Raw genomic sequence first — 18,652 nt, forward strand, 5'->3', positions numbered from 1 at the left:
CAGCCTCAGCTTTCCCAGGAGTCTCCTATCCAGGTACTGACCAGGCTCACACCTGCTGAGCTCCACTGGGCTGCCAGCTGTGAGCAGCGGGGTGAGTTGTTGGCTGTAAATGTATCTGTACTGTATGTATTTCTAAACTCCAGTCACTTGGATGGGATTTCTTTAAAATGCACAGAGCGGTTCCTGATGCACATACAAAGCACTGCAAGGTTTGGAAGCAGACATTACTGCTGCTCCCCTCACAGCAGTCTGCACCTCAACATGGCGATACTTTCACCTGTTACAGTGCCTGTTAAGGACAGAGCTCTGTACCGCTGCATGTCCTGATCCACCACTGAGATATAATACTACACATACAGTATGCACGTTACCACACTGCATGTTGGATTGTGGACTTGCTGTTGCTTGTAGTATTTCATCTGTAGAACATTCATTTGCTCAGCCCTACTTTCCAAGACATGTCCGTTCCATGCTGTACCAAAGTGTTTTTTCTGCTATCCACAGTGTTCCTTACCATTGCGTTCACTAACACCTTTGATGATCATCTCAGCAGTTTGATAGAAATGTCACAATGCCTTAAGACACAGATAAAGTTCAGAGGTGGCCTTCACCAACAACAGTGACTGAGGTTCACACATTTATTCCATTGTAACAATCTGTGCTTGGCAGAGTCCAAGTAACAGCCTTTTAACAGACCCTCTGAGATATCTGGAATTAAGCAAAATACTGTATGCGGGTCTGTTAAAATATTTTAGTTACATTTTCATAATTTAGACAGAAGCTCTGTTTGATTCTGAAATTAAAAAGCTCACACGTGACTAAGATCAGCACCTCTATTTGAGAGACATTGTGTCCCATTCCCCTTTATAGGACTGTTTCAATTTGTTGATATTTTTGGGATATTTTGCGTGAATGACTTACTTCAGGTCATGCCACAGCATTTCAATTGGATTAAGGTCAGACTTGGCCGTTCCAAAATGCAAAACTTCCTCTGTTTAAGACATCCTGTTGTAGATTGCCTTCTGTGTTTAAGATTGTTTTCATGCTGCTTGACCTGACTTTAATCTCATCTGTCCACAGAACATTGTTCCAGTAGTGTGGTGGAGTACCCAGGTGGACTTTGGCAGGCCTGAGATGGGTGGCAGTGTTTCTTTGCTGGAGAGTTTTTGGTTTCCTCCTCGGTATCCTCCCCTGCACACCACTCTTGTCCTGTGTTTTTCTTATTGTGGACTCCTCTTGTGATCGGGGGTCCCTGAGCACTGAGCCGTTCCCGAGTCACATGATCCCGACACCCTGCAGCCCCAGCCCAGTTTCCCACAATCCCCTCCTGCCTCTCTGTGTGATGGCAGTAAGTGAAAGTGAAAATAGACTTTTACTGTGATAAACAGGAAGTCAGAGTTGAAGCTGATCGTTTCTGAAATGTAGTTTTAAACAGATTTCAAACGCACAATTCATGATTTGTCAGACAATCCAGAATAACAGAGAGTGGTCCTCAGACCTGGTAATCCAGTTTGTAAGTATCCTGTCATTTTAGTCCAGTTAACAGTAAAGTGTCCTGCAGGCCTCGGTGCTGTTCTGTAACAGTTAAAACAGCACAATTATTCACACTACAGATGACGTTTTATTGTATCTGTATTATTGTTTTATTGTATTGTATATTATATCTGAGGGTGTCTGTAATCAGGTCTCTCTTATTTGTAATGTTTGAGAGCCGGAAGCAGGCATACAGTAAATTCCATGGCTCCGTCTTCAGGTTTGTGTTTCTCGTTGTGTTTCCTGTAGATTAATGGCGTCTCTTTTTCACTGAACAGCTACTCGCAGCACTGAAAGGATAAAACGTTTTCCTGACTGTAATTAACACAGTGGGTATCCTGTTAGTATAAAAAGGTGAGTGTGAGAATGCTATGTTATTGTCCTGCTGTACTGGGAGTTGTCGCAGTCTGGGGTTAGAATGGAACTGTGTCGCCAGGTCGGGTCGAAACATCTTTAGGGAGACAGAAGACCAGCAGGAGGTCACTGTTGTGGACCACACACAAGCTCGCTTAGTTTGACGAGCGGATATACACCGTCTTACTTTTTACAAGAGTGACCTGGGGGGGATTGTGTCTTGTCTTGTGAGCCATAGACTAAACTACTGCAAAGGATCAAGTAAAGGTTATTTCATGCTGAAAAAAAAGAAAAGAAACAACGTTCCGGCTGTGGAGCCGTCTTCGGGTGTGAGAAAGAGAGGACCGTCAGCAGCTGATAAAGCAGGGGAGGACAGAAGCTGGGAGCAGGGGGGAGGTAGAGTGGGCACACAGGTGGTATGAAGTCGAGAGAGATACAGAAAAGTGTGAAGTCGAGACCTGTAAATGAATAGAGAGGATTAGAAGGCACCGAGTCTGTCGTTGAGAGAAGGGGGAAGGTGTGAACCTAGTTTCAGGATCATTTGGTTTTGGATGTCTCTGCAATAGGAGTCGCAAAACCCCTCTTTGAGAACGCAGATGGAGAGATCATTATGATCATGGCCGTTAGAGATGAAATGGGAAACTATGGGCTTGGAGAGATCGTTGATCCACAAAACCCTCACATGTTCCATGAAATGGTCTCCCAGTCTCCTTTCTGTTTACTCAATGTAGATGGCTGGGCATTTTTTTTGCAAGAGATACAGTAAATAAGGTTCCTGGAAATACTAGATGTCATCTGAGTGATCTGGAATTGTCCTGAGAGGCCTTAAATTGAGTGTGGTGTTAGATGTGTACTTGCAGGTGATACAGTGAGCTCTGTTGCAGGGGAAAGTGCCTGGTGTGGATGGTTGCTGAGGGTGGTCAAGAGAGCAGTGAACAAGAAGGTTACGCAGGTTAGGTGGTGATATGAGATGATGGTCAGAAAAAAAGTGTACTAATGGAGGGATAATCCAGTAAGACGGAGAAGTTGTCATTAAAGGTCCCTGGGATAGGAAGTGTGTTAGGGTGGTAGGGTTGTAGGGAAGAACCAATGGAATGCAGTTGTGAGGCTGGGAGTTCCTAATTGAGTTGATGATCTGAGGGCTGTTGACCATGTTGGTTTAATTCTGTTACATATTGTGGTCCTTGTAGCACTGGAGTGTAAGAGCTTTAACTGATGTAACTAATTTTATCTTTTGTACACTGGAGTAGGAGTGACAGTGAGGTCAGTCAGATACAGCAGTGTGTGAGTGATCAGTCAGGACTGAAGCTGCTGTGTGCTGGAGTGACAGTGAGATCAGTCAGATACAGCAGTGTGTGAGTGATCAGTCAGGTCGACACTGAAGCTGAGAGAAACACCTCACTGTGGTACAACAGCTGGATCTTTCACTTTGAGTGTCTGTTTCTGTCAAATTTCAAGGATCACAACGTCATTTTGATTGAAGGGACCAGTCAGAATGTATTTTTGTTTATGATGATGGCATCTGACCAATCAGGGTTTTTCCTTATTTCAGAAATGATGTCTGACCAGTTAGAGTGTCTCTGTGTGACTCTTCTGCTTCTCCTCCAGTCTTCTGTGTCGACATCAGGTACAGTGAAGAGAGACTCCTGAATTTTATTAGACCTTCTGTGACTTTTCCACACTGGACAGGAACAGTAACTCATGGTAACTCACGAGTTTAGAATGGATAGATAGATGGAAATATCTCCCCAAACAATTTACTTTGTGACGTGATTAGTATGTTCTATATCAACTAGGAAAATCAAAATATTTATTAAGCATTGTGACGGAGTGGGGTGTTATCTTCCCCGTGTCTGTCACTGGATTGTATTCTGATGTCTCAGGTGTGAGACAGAGTACTGGCGAGGGGGTTGATCGGTAAGGATCTTGTTCCGAGTGTAAATACCTGGTCTTAATGTCTTCTTTCGATAAGGAAAGAGCTGTGCCTCAGCTGAATTGCTGTTAGTGTGGTTCTGACTCGAACACCCAGATACCCCAGTGAGCTGCTGATACACCTGCTACAGTAGCTAATGAGTGTCAGCTACAGCTGATTTCTGCTTCTCACGCTGGTGTAAGACAGCTGATTTTGGTTTCACCTTCTTTATCGCCCTCTTCAAGTGACCAGCGGCGTTTCACCTGGATTCATGTGATTTTCTTTCCCTGTGTCACAGTTAAACAGTCACTGTGCACAGTTAAACCTCTGGAATGTCAATGACACAGTAACATAACATACACACACCTGAGGCTTTAAGATCACTCCTCTGTGTTGTAGTTTCACAGCGCTGCATAAAACACAATCTGAACCAGGTGATTGTGGATCAGTCTTCCAGCTAAAACTTCATGGGTAAAATAAGAACAATTGGAAGCCATCCTGTAATGCCTAAAGTACTGTTAGGAAAATTAGGAATATCAGAGTGTGTTTACTGGTTATTTTATTGAAAGCTGAATTTAAGATTTTCTGTGACCTTTACTAGAAATTAAACTGAGGATCTGTGACCTTTGCCCTCTTAGTAATGTCATGTGAGATAACAGTGGTCAGGGCTCCAGCACCATGATCAGTGACTCTACACCCCTGTGTGTGATCTATTTCAGTGTGATCATTCCTCTAGAAGAGGGCACAGTTTGTCTCAGTGTGTTTGTCTGTGTGGAGGCTGAAGACTCATGACAGCTGTGTGCTCTTTCTTTCAGAGAGATTCCAGGTTCATGGTCCGGCTGATCCTGTTGTTGTTTTCTCTGGTGAAGGTGCTGTCCTGCCCTGTTACCTCTCACCCAGCATCAGCGCTGTGGACCTGGAGATCAGGTGGTTTAGAGGGGATTACACTGCCCCTGTATGCTTATATGAAAACCGGAAGAATAACTCTGACACACAGAACCCAGCCTACAGGGACAGAGCTGAGCTGTTCCTGCAGGAGCTCCCCAGAGGCAACGTGTCTCTAAAGCTCACAAACGTGAGTCTCTCTGATCATGGACAGTACAAGTGTTTGGTGGAGTCTGTGGATCATCATGATGACACTCTTATTGACCTGGCTGTTAGAGGTGAGTGTTCTTTTGTAATTATAGTGTTTTAAATTATATAATTATATAAATTGTATAATACAGTTTGTTTTTAGCCATTACCACAGCTGTCGGATTCTGGATTCCTACAAAGAGGCTAGAGGTATTTAACACTGAGACTGTGAGCTGCAGGTGGACTTGGATTGCAGGACCTTCGAGAGTCTGCAGTGATTGGTGGAGAACTGCGTCTCTCATTGATGCTTATCAGTGACAAGACTTCAGACACTGTCACTTCACAGAAACAATTCTGAGGTTCTGGCAATGTGAAAGCTTGTTTTCTTTATTGGCAGATGTTTCAGTGTCTCTCCACTCCCCTGGAGGAGGTCAGACCCAGCTGCTGTGCAGAGCAGAGGGCTGGTTCCCTGCACCTGCAGTGATCTGGACAGACAGGGATGGACATGATGTGACCTCACTGTCCAGCACCACAGTGGAGAGGGACAGTCAGGGGCTCCTCAGTGTCAGCAGTTCCATCCCAGTCCAGCAGGAGTCCAACATCTTCTCCTGTCTGGTCAGAAGTACACAGTCCAAGGCAGACAGGGATCTCAGCTCCACATACCCAGTAAGTACTGTATTGAATGAGAATGTGATGTTTTCAGGGTTGTTTGCTTGTTGAGTTCATTAGGATTGGACAGTCCTGTCCTGATCTCCACACTTTGACCCCCATCGATGTTGATGAGGTGTTGTGACTCCTGGTCTCCCAGATCATGGCCTGATATTGATTATGGACTCTGCCTGTAAATTCTTGCTGGCTAAAAGAGACTACTTTAACCTGATGGGTACCTCAAATAGGAAATCAGTATTTCCACAATTATAAGAGAAGTCCCTTTCTTAAACCTGCAGTATATTCAGTCTCTTTATAGTTATTACCAGGACAGTTGAGATCTCTTGGTCTATCAAAGGAGGAGTTCTCTCTCTGTTCCTTCTGTCTTTGTCTCACATCTACCTCTGTTTCTGTGTGATCTTTCAGCCCATCTTCTCTATTTTAGACAGCTGAAAGGATAAAAAAATGACTTGACAGTGATTGGTTCGGTCTGAGAGTGACAACCACAGCCCTTCCTTCCCACATCTCCACTTTCACCCCACACTGCAGCAACACCTTGACTTTCAGTGTCTTCAGGGCCTGTCTGCACTCGAATACAGACCCTGTGAACAGACACACCCTGTCTGCAGGTCCTCCTTGGTCTCTTCTCTCATGTCCAGTTCTCCTGTTGCTCTTCACAGTCACTCTTCTCACTAACTCGTCACTGCCTGGCACTGGAGAGTCCTATTCACTCTGACTTCATGTCACCCGGTCCTCTTTTCCTCTTCCTCATTGTCTCTCTTCAGCTAGACACTTCTCTGTCACTCTAAAACTCTTCCTAATTCTGACTCTTCACTCTCCAGACTGATCCTGTTTGGTCCCAATATGTCTTTCTGGTGTGTCCCTGATACAGAAGTAGCTTTCTCAGTCCTCATATCTATGTGGAGATCTTAAGGTACAGGCAGTACTTTAGACTCAGTCTGTGCTGCCAAAACTGTCTTCTCTCATCTGAAACTCCCACACAGTCCACCTGTCCAGAACCTGTGAAGCCCCTCAGTGCCTCCTATTCTGTGTCGTCTTCAGTCTTTCCCAGCTCTCACTCTCACGCTCACTCTCTCACTCCCTCCTCTCCTTATACCTGGAGCCCAGACACAGACTGAAACCCCTGTATGAGCCCAGAGGAGTGGTTCATTCCTCACAGAGCCTGTCCTGACAGCTCCTGTCCTTCACATGGAGTCCCACTCCTTCTAATTGACAAAGACTCTCTCAGACCTGCTGTGCCTCATTCTGCAGCTTTTCACAAATAACAGGGAGTCATCTTGACTCACATCCACATCATTAACTGTATTAACTGACACATGACCTTCTTCAATATACCTGACCAGTGGGAGATATTTTATTATTTAGATTATAAAGATAAATATAGATATACTTTTACCACAGCAATTTACGAATCACTTTCAAATCTCTGACCAGGAACATTGTCCAGGTTCTGGATATACTCTGTGGGAACCAGGCTACTAGGAGATTGGTATTATCTCAGTTCCTGTGGGATGATATTCCTGTGTTCCTGTGCTGTTTTCCAGGAGACTTTTTCCCTGGACCCTCTGGATGGATGGTGGCTCTCTGTGTAACAGCAGCTGTGACTGTAGCAGCGTCAGCACTTCTGGTGATCCAGTGGAGGAGAATGGACAGTATGTGCTCATTAGAGATGTGTGTCTGAATGTCTGTGTGAGGAGAGGTTTAAACACCACTGTATGACAGTTCACGATCAGCACAGGACACCCTGCTCTTGAGAACAGGGGTCAGTGTACAGACACTATGTCAAGAACACTGCGGGATGTGTTTCTATCAGTCAGATCCAGTATCGTACATCAACAGCTATTTGCAGATACAGAATCAGCTCCTCCAGTGTTAGAGCACCTCTCTCTCTTCAGATGAGTCTCACTGTGAGCTTTTATACAGTGGCAGAAAGTCTGTCTGAAATCCCTCAGGAGTTCTTCCACGTGCATCAGTGAAACACTGAAAACATTGAAACTCTTATCCTCTCCTCTGAGATGGAAATTCACTGCAGCTCAACACACCCAGGAACTTCCTGCTGAGCTCCTTCCTGATTCTCACCCCCTGGAGAAGTGTGGGTTAAGTCTTATGGTGATGTAAGCAGAGTGTGTTCAAATTCCCTTACAAATTGTCACATGATATCTAAGTTGCTTTGGCCGAGCTCTCTAGACTGCAGTCAGTACAGGATCTTCTCTCACAGTCTGATACAGTTGCTGGTTAATATCAGGGTCACACACTCTACTGAACACACCTCTCCAGACTGCAGTCAGTACAGGATCTTCTCTCACCCACTCTGATACAACTGGTACCAGTGAAACAGTAACTCACTCAGTGATTTTAGCTTCATGTGGGAAAGTCACCACCTTATCAAACAGTAGAGGAAGGGACACAGTCAGTGCTGACCAAGACCAGGGGAGGGAGCTGTTATTTATACAATCCAAGCACGTCATTGAGCTCTTAATCACCAGACAGTGTCCCTTCCATACTTCTTCAACCAATCAAAGCTTTTCTCAGTTTTTACAACAATGTTGTCATGCTTCTGTTCAAATCAACAACCCAGCACAGTGATGAACAAATACAAGATATTTACATTTCTCATAACCTCACAATAATTTTTTCCTGACTCTATTTAAAACTGCATTCCAAACTGTGATGAACAGACATTGTCACTGAGAAACCTTTATAAAATAAACACTTCTCTCTCGGCCCAGAGAGCTTACTAGTGAAAACAGTGGGAACAACACAGGGATTGAGGACCACAGAAAATACAGCATTCTCCCTTGTCATCACACTGTACTGTGCACTGATCTGAGCACATATTTCACCTGTATCAGTGTTACTGAGTGTCAGTTTCTTACAGAGGAGACACACTGAGGGAATCTGGATTATATTAGTGTGACTCTTCTAAAGCCAGTGTCAGTACAGGGGTCTATATCACAGCAGTCTGTATCACTGATTCCACTGTTTCTTACAGAGGAGACACGCTGAGGGAATCTGAATGATATTACATTAGTGTGACTCTTTGAGAGCCAGTGTCAGTGCAGGAGTCTGTATCAGCGTTACTGACTCCACTACTTGTGTTTCTTTACAGGGGAAGAGAAACGACTTGGTAAGTGAACATTTCTCTTGAGACAATGACATGAATTACTCAACAGGAACAGGGATATAACGTTGGAAGGAATGTCAGTGGTCAAAGTGGCCAAATGGTATTCTTCTGCTCTTTCACAAAGAATCCTAAACATACTCATCTCTTCTGTGGAAATTCAAGAGCCTGATGTAATAAAACAATGATTCATCACAACAGCTCATTTCCAGAGGTTTACAACAGCAGTAACAATCCAATCATTTCACAGATCTGTGGGTAAATGTTTAAACAGTAGTGCAGTGGGAAGGCGAGACTAGCTCTCCTTCTGAACACCAGAGGGCGCTGGGGAGCCAGGTGGCCATTGGTTATTTAAACTGTTTGCAGGCTGTGAAACTACACAACGTATTTAAACCAATAGAATGTTTTCTATTTATTGTCTCGGTATATTTAAGCATTTTCCAAGTATTAAATATCTTCTTAATAAAGTCACGATTTAAAAAAACCCAGATTTGGGAAAATGTGAAATGATGTCCCCAGATTAATTTGGTAATTCATGACTACCTTGTCTATTAATCACTGTTTTGGATCTGTGTGCATCTGTGATTTATAGTGTCTGTATCTCTGTGTTCCAGTGTGTGTCTGTGATTAACAGTGTCTGTATCTCTGTGTTCCAGTGTGTGTCTGTGACTAACAGTGTCTGTATCTCTGTGTTCCAGTGTGTGTCTGTGATTAACAGTGTCTGTATCTGTGTTCCAGTGTGTGTCTGTGATTAACAGTGTCTGTATCTCTGTGTTCAGTGTGTCTGTGATTAACAGTGTCTGTATCTCTGTGTTCCAGTGTGTGTCTGTGACTAACAGTGTCTGTATCCCTGTGTCCAGTGTGTGTCTGTGATTAACAGTGTCTGTATCTCTGTGTTCCAGTGTGTGTCTGTGACTAACAGTGTCTGTATCTCTGTGTTCCAGTGTGTGTCTGTGACTAACAGTGTCTGTATCTCTGTGTTCAGTGTGTGTCTGTGATTAACAGTGTCTGTATCTGTGTTCCAGTGTGTGTCTGTGATTAACAGTGTCTGTATCTCTGTGTTCAGTGTGTGTCTGTGACTAACAGTGTCTGTATCTCTGTGTTCAGTGTGTCTGTGATTAACAGTGTCTGTATCTCTAAGTTCAGTGTGTGTCTGTGACTAACAGTGTCTGTATCTCTGTGTTCCAGTGTGTGTCTGTGATTAACAGTGTCTGTATCTCTGTGTTCCAGTGTGTGTCTGTGATTAACAGTGTCTGTATCTCTTTATTCCAGTATATAAATGGCTGTGCAGTGCTGCAGGTAAGTCTGTCTCTTTTTAAGAACAAAAATAAAACACAACATAAACAGCAGTGTCTGTATCACAGGTTAGTATTCTGTAAAATCCTTTATAGGGGTGGCTGTGCTACATGTCTTCCGACCAGCTACAGTAATTGTTTTTAACAGTGCACACTCAGCCACATTTTATATTTTCAACCCGTAAAAGGAGAATAAAATATATACTATATGCAAGCAGACCAGATTTCTAACTTGATCATTAAAGTAGTGTGGCAGTGACCCTTTTTTAAAGAAAAAAAACCCAACAATAATACAAATAATACAATGCAGGTTTTTGGAAAATTATTTTTTCCTTTTTTCCCCAAAAAAAGTAATTACCTTCTACAGTGCCATCCAAGGGTATGTAGGCATACAGCAATGGTAAAAAATGTTATTTATGCTTTATTCTCAAGGAATTCATATTTGTGGTTGTAAAATAAGTGATACATGTATATACAATAAATTAAGTTACTTACTTCCTTTTATTGTCCCAGATGGGAAATTGTCTTTGCAGGCAGTTAAAGACATAACACAACACATTTAACACAACACATTTAACACAACATGAATCCATTGACAAATAAGAGACATACATGTATGATGAGAAAAAAAATTCAATAAAAATATATAAATAGAAAAAATATATAAAAAGGTGAAATATACAATTGTTCAGAATAAGCAGGTTTATAGCCATGGGAATAAAGCATAACGTAGCTCCATTGCACTTGAATCTGGGTCTTAATCGACACCCAGACAGAAGGAGCTCAGGTTCACAGTGCAAGGGGTGTTCATGAGAGTCTCTGATCATACTGTCTGTGATCATACTGTCTCTGATTATACTGTCTGTGATCATACTGTCTGTGATTGATCATACTGTCTGTGATCATACTGTCTGTGATCATACTGTCTGTGATTGATTATACTGTCTGTGATCATACTGTCTGTGATCATACTGTCTGTGATTGATCATACTGTCTGTGATCATACTGTCTGTGATCATACTGTCTGTGATTGATTATACTGTCTGTGATCATACTGTCTGTCTGACAGCTGCAGCTGGAGCTCCGATGACTTTGCTGGCTGCCTTCACAATCCTGCTCACTCTGTTTGTATTCTGGGCTCAGGTTACCAAACCAGGCTCCTGCAGTGAATGTTAGGACAGGTTCAATGAAAGCTCTACAGGATAAAGTCATGGTTGTAGCACACATACTGTGGTAAAAGAGCAGAGGAAGAACGATCGCTGTTGTTCATATGTAACAATCTTCTTACATATGGCATCCATGTTTTCCTCACATAAAGCTTGTAATCAACAATTGTGCTAATATATTTGTAACTGTTGACAGTTTCAATTTCTTGCTCCTCAAAGACTGTGGGATTAGCAGCTGGGGGTCGTTTTCTATAATCAATGACCATGTCTTTGGTTTTTTGACACATTCAGCTGAAGGAAGGAGTTATAACACCATTCAGCAAAATAATCCCCTACAGGCCCATGAGCAGTGTCCGTCTTGTAGGAGACTGACAGTGACAGAGTCATCAGCTAACGTACTGATGTGCAGTAATTTAACTCAGAACTTCATGAAGTGTAAAGGGCTTCTACAGCTGTCTGTGTACAGAATGTACAGTATAGGGCGGGGGACAGCACACAGCCCAGTGGAAGAACAAAGCTGCTCTGATTTAAGACTGTTCACCCTCACTCTGTGACTCTTTGTGATCTGTTGGTCAAAACACCTGAGATCCAACCGACTAGTAGTGTAGATTAGAATTTGAGCGTAATCGCTCCACGACCAAGTGTGGTTGAATGGTGTTAAAGGCTGATGAGAAATCTATGAATAAAAGGCTGCTGTGTGTCGTGAGACCTTCTAGATGTGAATGTAAGAGATTCAGTGATGTGAGGGCAGACTCCTTGACTCCCCTTTCAGTCCTGTAGGCAAACTGCATGGGCTCCAGTAGGTGCTCTGTCTGGTGGAATACATGAATTTTAACAATTTTCTCAAATGACTTCATAGCTGGTCTGAAATCGTTTAATGTCCTGGGGGGTTTGTGTTTTGCAACAGGTATGATTGTTGCCTGTTTCCAAATCCTGGGTACTTTCTGCTGATGCAGAGCTATGTGAAAAAATCTAATGGAACGCAGTACTGAGCTGCTCAGCTCATGACCTCAGTACCTGCCCCTGATGTTCTCAGCTCCAAGTCCTTCCCTGACTTTTGTTTTCTTGAAAATGCTTGAAACGCACTGTGTGTCCAGTTCAATCTTTCTGGAAGCAGTGAGCTTCTCTTTAAGTTCCCCGATTTCTCCACTGAAGTTGTGCTTTTCAAATCTAAGGTAAAGTGATTTGGTTCATCAGCCAGCTCTTTGTTGGTATTAAAACTATCAATATTCACTGTGAATTAAGGGAGATTACCTTTGTCCTACAGCCCCACCATAGTTGTTATTCCACTCCATTCAGGTCTCAAATTACAATTGAGTTTGCTTTTGATATATTCCTTATACTTTAATTTTGCCTTTTTAATTTCTGCTCTAACTTCAGATCTGATTTGCCTCTTAACAGGCTCATCAGTCTGTTACACAAGGCTTATTATATTAATAAGCTTTAAAGTGTTTTATAGGAATATCTGTAAAGATATATAAGATATATAACTACAAGCCATGTCTGTGGGTTTGTCTGAAAATTGTTACAAGATTCTGAAAAGACAGGCCAGTCCTTGCAATCACAAACGACCCTGCAGGCACTGTGTGCTGTTTCTGACCAGACCGTGACTGACATGTACTGCTCCTGCTCTCTCCCTGTGCAGTGCTGTCCTGCAGGCTGGCATTAAGAGCACAGGGTTGTGTTTGGATGAGCCAAGCGGAGGTTTCACAGTCACCCTGTACGCCTCTCTGATTGAGCTGAAGCACAGATCCAGGGTTCTGTTCATACATGTGGAGAGAGATTGTTCAGAGACTTCCTGAGGTTGTAGAGGTTAAAATCACCCAGAGTCAAGTTAAGTGCATCAGGGGATAGAGCCTGCAGAGAGTGACATTACAAACACTGTAACTGTGTTTGTTTCATTTTTTTTGGAAGAATGTACATGAGGGTTTCGAATATCTGCGGGAGTCCTCTGGGTAGATAGGGTCTTACTGGCACTGACAGCACCTCAGTACCAGGCAGACAGAGCCTCTCTCACACAGTGACGTTGCTCCACCATCTTGCGATGCTATTGTGGTGAATCGGCCCAAACACGGTTCAGCGAGAGGACAGAGAACAGGCAGAAGGCAGGTTTGCAGCTTGACAATCTGTCCTTTATTACTTATAATTATTTACTGCCCTTTCAGCTGCAGAAGGAGGGAGAGATTGCAGGCAGGGAGAAAGGGGGTGCAGGTGGGAGAGGGGGCGAGCGTTATGGGGGTCCCCTTTTATAGGGGGCAGTAAGGGAGGAGAAGCTTCTCCAACACAAGGTCATGGGGCAACAGCACAGTCCATGACACCGAGAGGAGGGCAGAAGGCTGTAATATACAAACATCACCTCCTGCTGTTTCACTTGTAAGTGTTCTGTCTCAGTCCAGCCAGACCCATCAGTGATCAGGTCCGAGTCCAGCCCTGAGTCTGTGTCACATGATTCTGTAAAGGCCAGCAGACCTACAGCGCTCCTGTAGCTGTGCACATAGTCATCAACAGCTTGTAACTCATCAGCCTTGTTTCTAACAGACCGAACATTAACTCAGGATTATCGACAGCAGAGGAGTCCCGCAAAGTTGTTTTTTTAATTCCTCACAGTCTTTTCCCCTTTTCCCATGCTTATAGCCTAGTTTTTTAAATGTTCACTGGAATAGTGCTCTGTGGAAATATATCCAAGCAATAAGACTGCAGACCTGGCTGGTTCCAGTGTAGCAGGAATTCCAGAGAGTGCTGAATCGTACTGGTCTGTGGAGGACCAGTTCAGGCAGACTCTGTGTGGTTTAAGAGTCACTTATAAGACTCCAGCATCTCATTATGGAAGGTGATCAGTGCTGATTGATGTGCAGCAGGTCTGTGTGTAGAGAATTGAGACGTTTGTGATTATTGTAATGGAGAAGAGAGGAGATCTCCAGTCTGGATATACTGAGAGTGACTGAAGATGGAGGTTATTCTGAAGAGCAGAGAAGGAATAATAGTGACTACTACTGAAATCTCTGTTGTCTGAACAGAGGACTGTGCCTCTCTGAAGAGGAACCACTGGGATATCTTGGAGCCCAGAGGGGTTTGTCTGCTTGATTTAATGACGAGGCTTATGAAGAGCTGTGATCTGTGGTTCATATGCTTGCATGGCCACACCTGTGTGCTGGAAGGGGTGCTTACATAGGGGTCTGGGGCAGGAGCCTTTACCCCTTCAGTTAGAGGGTATTTATCTGGGAATGAGGGGCTCTTCCCAGCACTGGGGGGATATTTGTGTGTCCTGACAACTGTCAGATCCAGGCATTAAGAAACTCAGTGGACTGGTTCTGTTCCAGACTCTTGTGTCCTATTCCTCAAGGGAAGAGTAGAGTGTTGGGGTGTTTATCTGTCAGTAAGGAGTCTCTTTCCTGAGCTAGAGAATAGATCTGAGAGCTGTGTTCATTACTGAGACTGGCTGCAGTGATCTGGGTTCAAGGACAGACCCACTGATGTCTTTGACTCAGAATAGATCAGTCATTTCAGTGAATGTTGGGGTACTTACCTGAGATTTTGAGGTGTCTTCGCAGGACAAGGGGAGTAAATTTAGCTTTGGTGTTTCCAGATCAGTTAGTTATCTATTTTCTTATTTTGTTTGATACTTTCTGGACATCTAAGAAAAATATTCTATTATAGTAGTTTGGATATTTAATTTTAATTGAGGGACTTTTCCCAGGGCAGGTGAAATACATTTGTAGTCTTTTTCTTGCAAAAATAAGATCTTCAGTCACACAGACCAGCACTGTGAAAGGAAGGGGCAGTAGGGCATTGAGCTGTGAGCTGTCCTCCTCTCAAGGCACAGGGGGGTGATTAATTCTGATCTCTCCTTACAGACAGTGTTGTGATGACATGAAGTCAGTGTCTCTGGGGGCTGTTTTCCCCAGAACAGCTCAGCCATGTCAGAGTTAGCAGCTCATGGTTAGTTTAGGAGGGGTATTTACTGGTACATTAGGGCTCCTCTTCTTGGACAGGGGTAATAACTTTGGGGTCTTTCTCTTCTGCTCAGCCGGTGTTCACACTAATGCTGGTCAGTTAGTGACACTGGAGTGTCAATATTATTACACCTGTGATATTGGGATCCTTATCTCAGGACAGGAGTGATATAAACAGTGTCTGATTGATTCTCCTGTGGAATTTGTCAGTGATTGACACAGGGTCCTGTTCTACACAGAATCAGTGTGAAATATGGGTGGAAGATATTTCCTTGTCAGCTTCAGGGCCAGACTGCAGTTTCCATCCTGCCCAGCAGAGGGCTCCCTCACTCATCACTGTACAACAGGAGCACTTAGTCCAGAAATGACGTCAGGTGTCTTTTATGCATGTTTAAACCTGCAAGTCTTAAATTGATACACAATGAACAAAATGGTGTTCTTATTCCAAACTGAAGCTTGTGAAGTCCAAGAGAAAAATACCTTTTTTCAATTCTTGACCACAGAGAAGGATTGATGGACAGCAGTGGGGTCACTGATCCTTTGACAAACAGATTAATCAGAATCAGTGGTACAGGATACAGAGACTGTATGTACTGTATCTCCACTGCATATACTTCCAATGTAAAAACAAGAAAGGTTCATTCCTTGCTGAAAAGTAGAAAGATGCAGACAGGTAGTGGGAAGGGTTAGAAGGGCAATGTTTCAGATGTTGAGACCTGTACAGTCTTTACACAGCATCTATAGAATATAGTATTTATACACTTTGCATATACTTTATATACTTTACAAGCAGAATGTGCTCATTAACCAGTCTATACATGTACGTACAGCTTGTTCTTATATACAGAATCTGTAAATAATAAACATTATTGTAGATGTTTTTAAATTTTTATTTTAGATACCTTGTTGCTTATATTGTTAATTTTTATTCAGATGTAATAGTTATTATTAATTATCATAATTTAATTTCATTAATTAATAATTAACTTCTTTTGTTTCTGGTAGGGGGGAGGGAGAGACGTATTTCACAGGTACAATTTGATTTTAATTTTCGTATAATTGTTAAGAGACTCTTCTGATGTTTCCTGTTTTATTCCCACAGCGGACGTGACTCTGGACCCTGATACAGCGCATTGTTCTCTCTCCCTGTCTGAGGATGGGAAGAGGGTGAGAATGGGACAGTGGAAGAGTCTCCCTGACAATCCACACAGATTTACTTACTGGGAATTTGTCACGAGCAGGGAAAGCTTCTGCTCAGGGAGACACTACTGGGAGGTGGAGGTGAATGACGACTGGAGAATAGGAGTGAGCAGAGAGACAGCAGAGAGGAAGGAAGACTTCAGCATCACTCCTGAGGGGGGTTACTGGAGTCTGTCATCTTTCTCTGATCTTCTGAAGGTCCGGCCCAGGCGGCTGGGGGTGTGTGTGGATATTGAGGAGAGGAAGGTCTCCTTTTACAATGTGGAGTCCAGGACTCACATCTTCACTTTCACTGACATGGTCAATCAGGGGGAGAAGATCTATCCTGTCTTCTGTACCTGGGATCGATCTAAAGACCTTGTGCTGGTGCCTCCTGTCAGCAGTGGAGATAAAACACGTCACTGACTCATGAACACAGGCTGATTCAATCCCAGCTCTCTGCCTCAGTATCGATGTTATTAACTTGTTGTTTTCTGGTGTCTGTGTGGAGGTTGATGGGGGGCACAGTTCTGTCACAGGACTGAGGAAACATCTGTATCAGGACGTTTTCCTGTGGACAACTCCAATAAAGAATTAATAACTCATTGTAATGAAACAGTGCAGCTCTGTGTTGTGGATTTTGACCAGAGACACTGACTACAGTGGAAATATTTAAATATTTCAATGCAAAATGAGTGCAGTGGAGATTTTAATATACTTTGTATTATTGTGATGTCACCTGGGCTAGTTCAAGTTAATAATACCATATAGAACAGATGTATACAACATAAACAAACTGCTGGCTCTCAATTGATTTAAGATTAAGGTTATTGCTTTCTTAAGAAGAATGAACTCTCAGTTTAGTTTCAACACCAGCAGTACCTGGATTCCATCTGTAATTGTTTTACTAACTGTAGGTGTCCCCATTTGTCCGAGGTTATTGCTTGTTTCTTTGTTCTGACGCCCGAACAAAAATCTGCAATTCACACATTTGTTCTCGTCATGTAGTCCACAATATTCTAAAGCTCCAGGTTTCTTCCCTTGGTTTTTACACTCTACAGTCTCTTTAATTCTCACTCCAGCTCCTTACCGCTCCAATGAACTCCGGTCTCTCTCCTCGCTTCCACCTTATGCCTGTCTGTCACCGTGTCTCTGCCTGTATCACTCTGTCTCTCTGTGTCCCTGTATCCCTGGTGTCCCTATCAGTGTCACTGTGTCAGTGTATCTCTGTATGTGTCACTATGTCTCTGTGACCCTTTGTCACTGTGTGTGAGATCATATCTCTGTGTCCCTAAATGCCTTTGTCACTGTGTCTCTGTCAGTGTCACTATTTTTCAGTCTCTCTTAGTGTCTCTCTCTGTATCGCAGTGTCTCTGTGTGTGTGAGATCACATCTCTGTGTCCCCAGATGTCTTTGTCACTGTGTCTCTGTCAGTGTCACTGTATCTTTCTGTCTCTCTGTTAGTGTCTCTCTCTGTATCTCAGTGTCTCTGTGTGTGTGAGATCATATCTCTGTGTCCCCAAATGTCTTTGTCACCATGTCTCTGTCTGTGTCCCTGTGTCTTTCTGTCTCTTTGTTAGTGTCTCTGTGACTCTCTGTGTCACCGTTACCAACCTGTGTCAGCGTGTCTTATCTCTCTCTGTATTGCAGTGTCTTTATGTGTGTGTATGTGTCACTATGTCACTGTTATGACATTCATGTTTATGAAACTCAAAGAGAATATTATTAACTTAACCAACATTGCCATAGAAACAAGATGCTGGACATGTAGAGACATCACATAAAATATTTGACAGCACCCTGTCTTTTCATCAGGGCTGAAGCTCTATTGAGTCCCCTACTCCAGCAGGATTGAAACCTTCTGATTCTGAGAAATGTGGGGAATTCTGGGAAGGGATTTATTTTAAGTGAAGAATGTTTGCCTAATCCCAGAGTATCTCTCACAGTGCAGCAGAAAGTGCATCTCTGTTTCTGATAATCCCTGCTGGTAGTAGGAGAACAGCCTGTCCTCTCTGGGCAGCCAGGTCTGTCTGTGTCCAGTGTCAATGTCCAGGCTGTGGTCATTGATCCTGCCCTAAAGTCTGTTTCTCTTTGCTGTCTCTTTTACCCTGGTTAGATACTCAGCCAGCGTGTCTTGTCTGTTTAGGGTTCTGTACCATTCCAGTTTGTGTGTGTCCCAGTCAGTGAGGTTGTGATGTTTGGTTTGTGTTCTCGTTCTGTTGACTCAGCTTAGTGTTGAAGCAGGACACACATCGGCACATAATCAAAGCTACAGTGTTGGTGTTTATGTATGGAATAATTACTGGAATATGTTAATGCTACTGTGTACTGTCTGTATCAAATACCTAAAGGCCTCTTGATATGTCGAGGTGAGACCAAAATAAACTTTGTAAAAA

General features: G+C 43.2%; 1 protein-coding gene and 1 long non-coding RNA gene across 2 annotated transcripts; both read left to right on the plus strand.

Annotated features, from left to right (window-relative positions):
- Nucleotides 1-1,377: 1,377 nt before the first annotated feature.
- LOC148834240 (uncharacterized) lies at nucleotides 1,378-3,591 on the plus strand. The gene is made up of 3 exons (XR_016091086.1): nucleotides 1,378-1,513; nucleotides 1,812-1,887; nucleotides 3,440-3,591. It is a non-coding gene; the product is annotated as an uncharacterized LOC148834240 (long non-coding RNA).
- An 848-nt stretch (nucleotides 3,592-4,439) lies between these two features.
- Nucleotides 4,440-18,652, plus strand: LOC148834241 (butyrophilin subfamily 1 member A1-like). Its single transcript, XM_088915759.1, has 8 exons — nucleotides 4,440-4,446; nucleotides 4,669-4,962; nucleotides 5,271-5,495; nucleotides 5,682-5,756; nucleotides 7,087-7,194; nucleotides 8,652-8,669; nucleotides 9,936-9,962; nucleotides 16,180-18,652. Exons 1-8 carry the CDS (start codon nucleotides 4,440-4,442, stop codon nucleotides 16,680-16,682), a joined length of 1,257 nt encoding a protein of 418 aa, XP_088771885.1. The 3' UTR covers nucleotides 16,683-18,652.

This window comes from Atractosteus spatula, chromosome 5, assembly GCF_055471065.1.
Source record: "Atractosteus spatula isolate fAtrSpa1 chromosome 5, fAtrSpa1.hap1, whole genome shotgun sequence".
Classification (NCBI taxonomy): Eukaryota; Metazoa; Chordata; class Actinopteri; order Semionotiformes; family Lepisosteidae; genus Atractosteus; species Atractosteus spatula.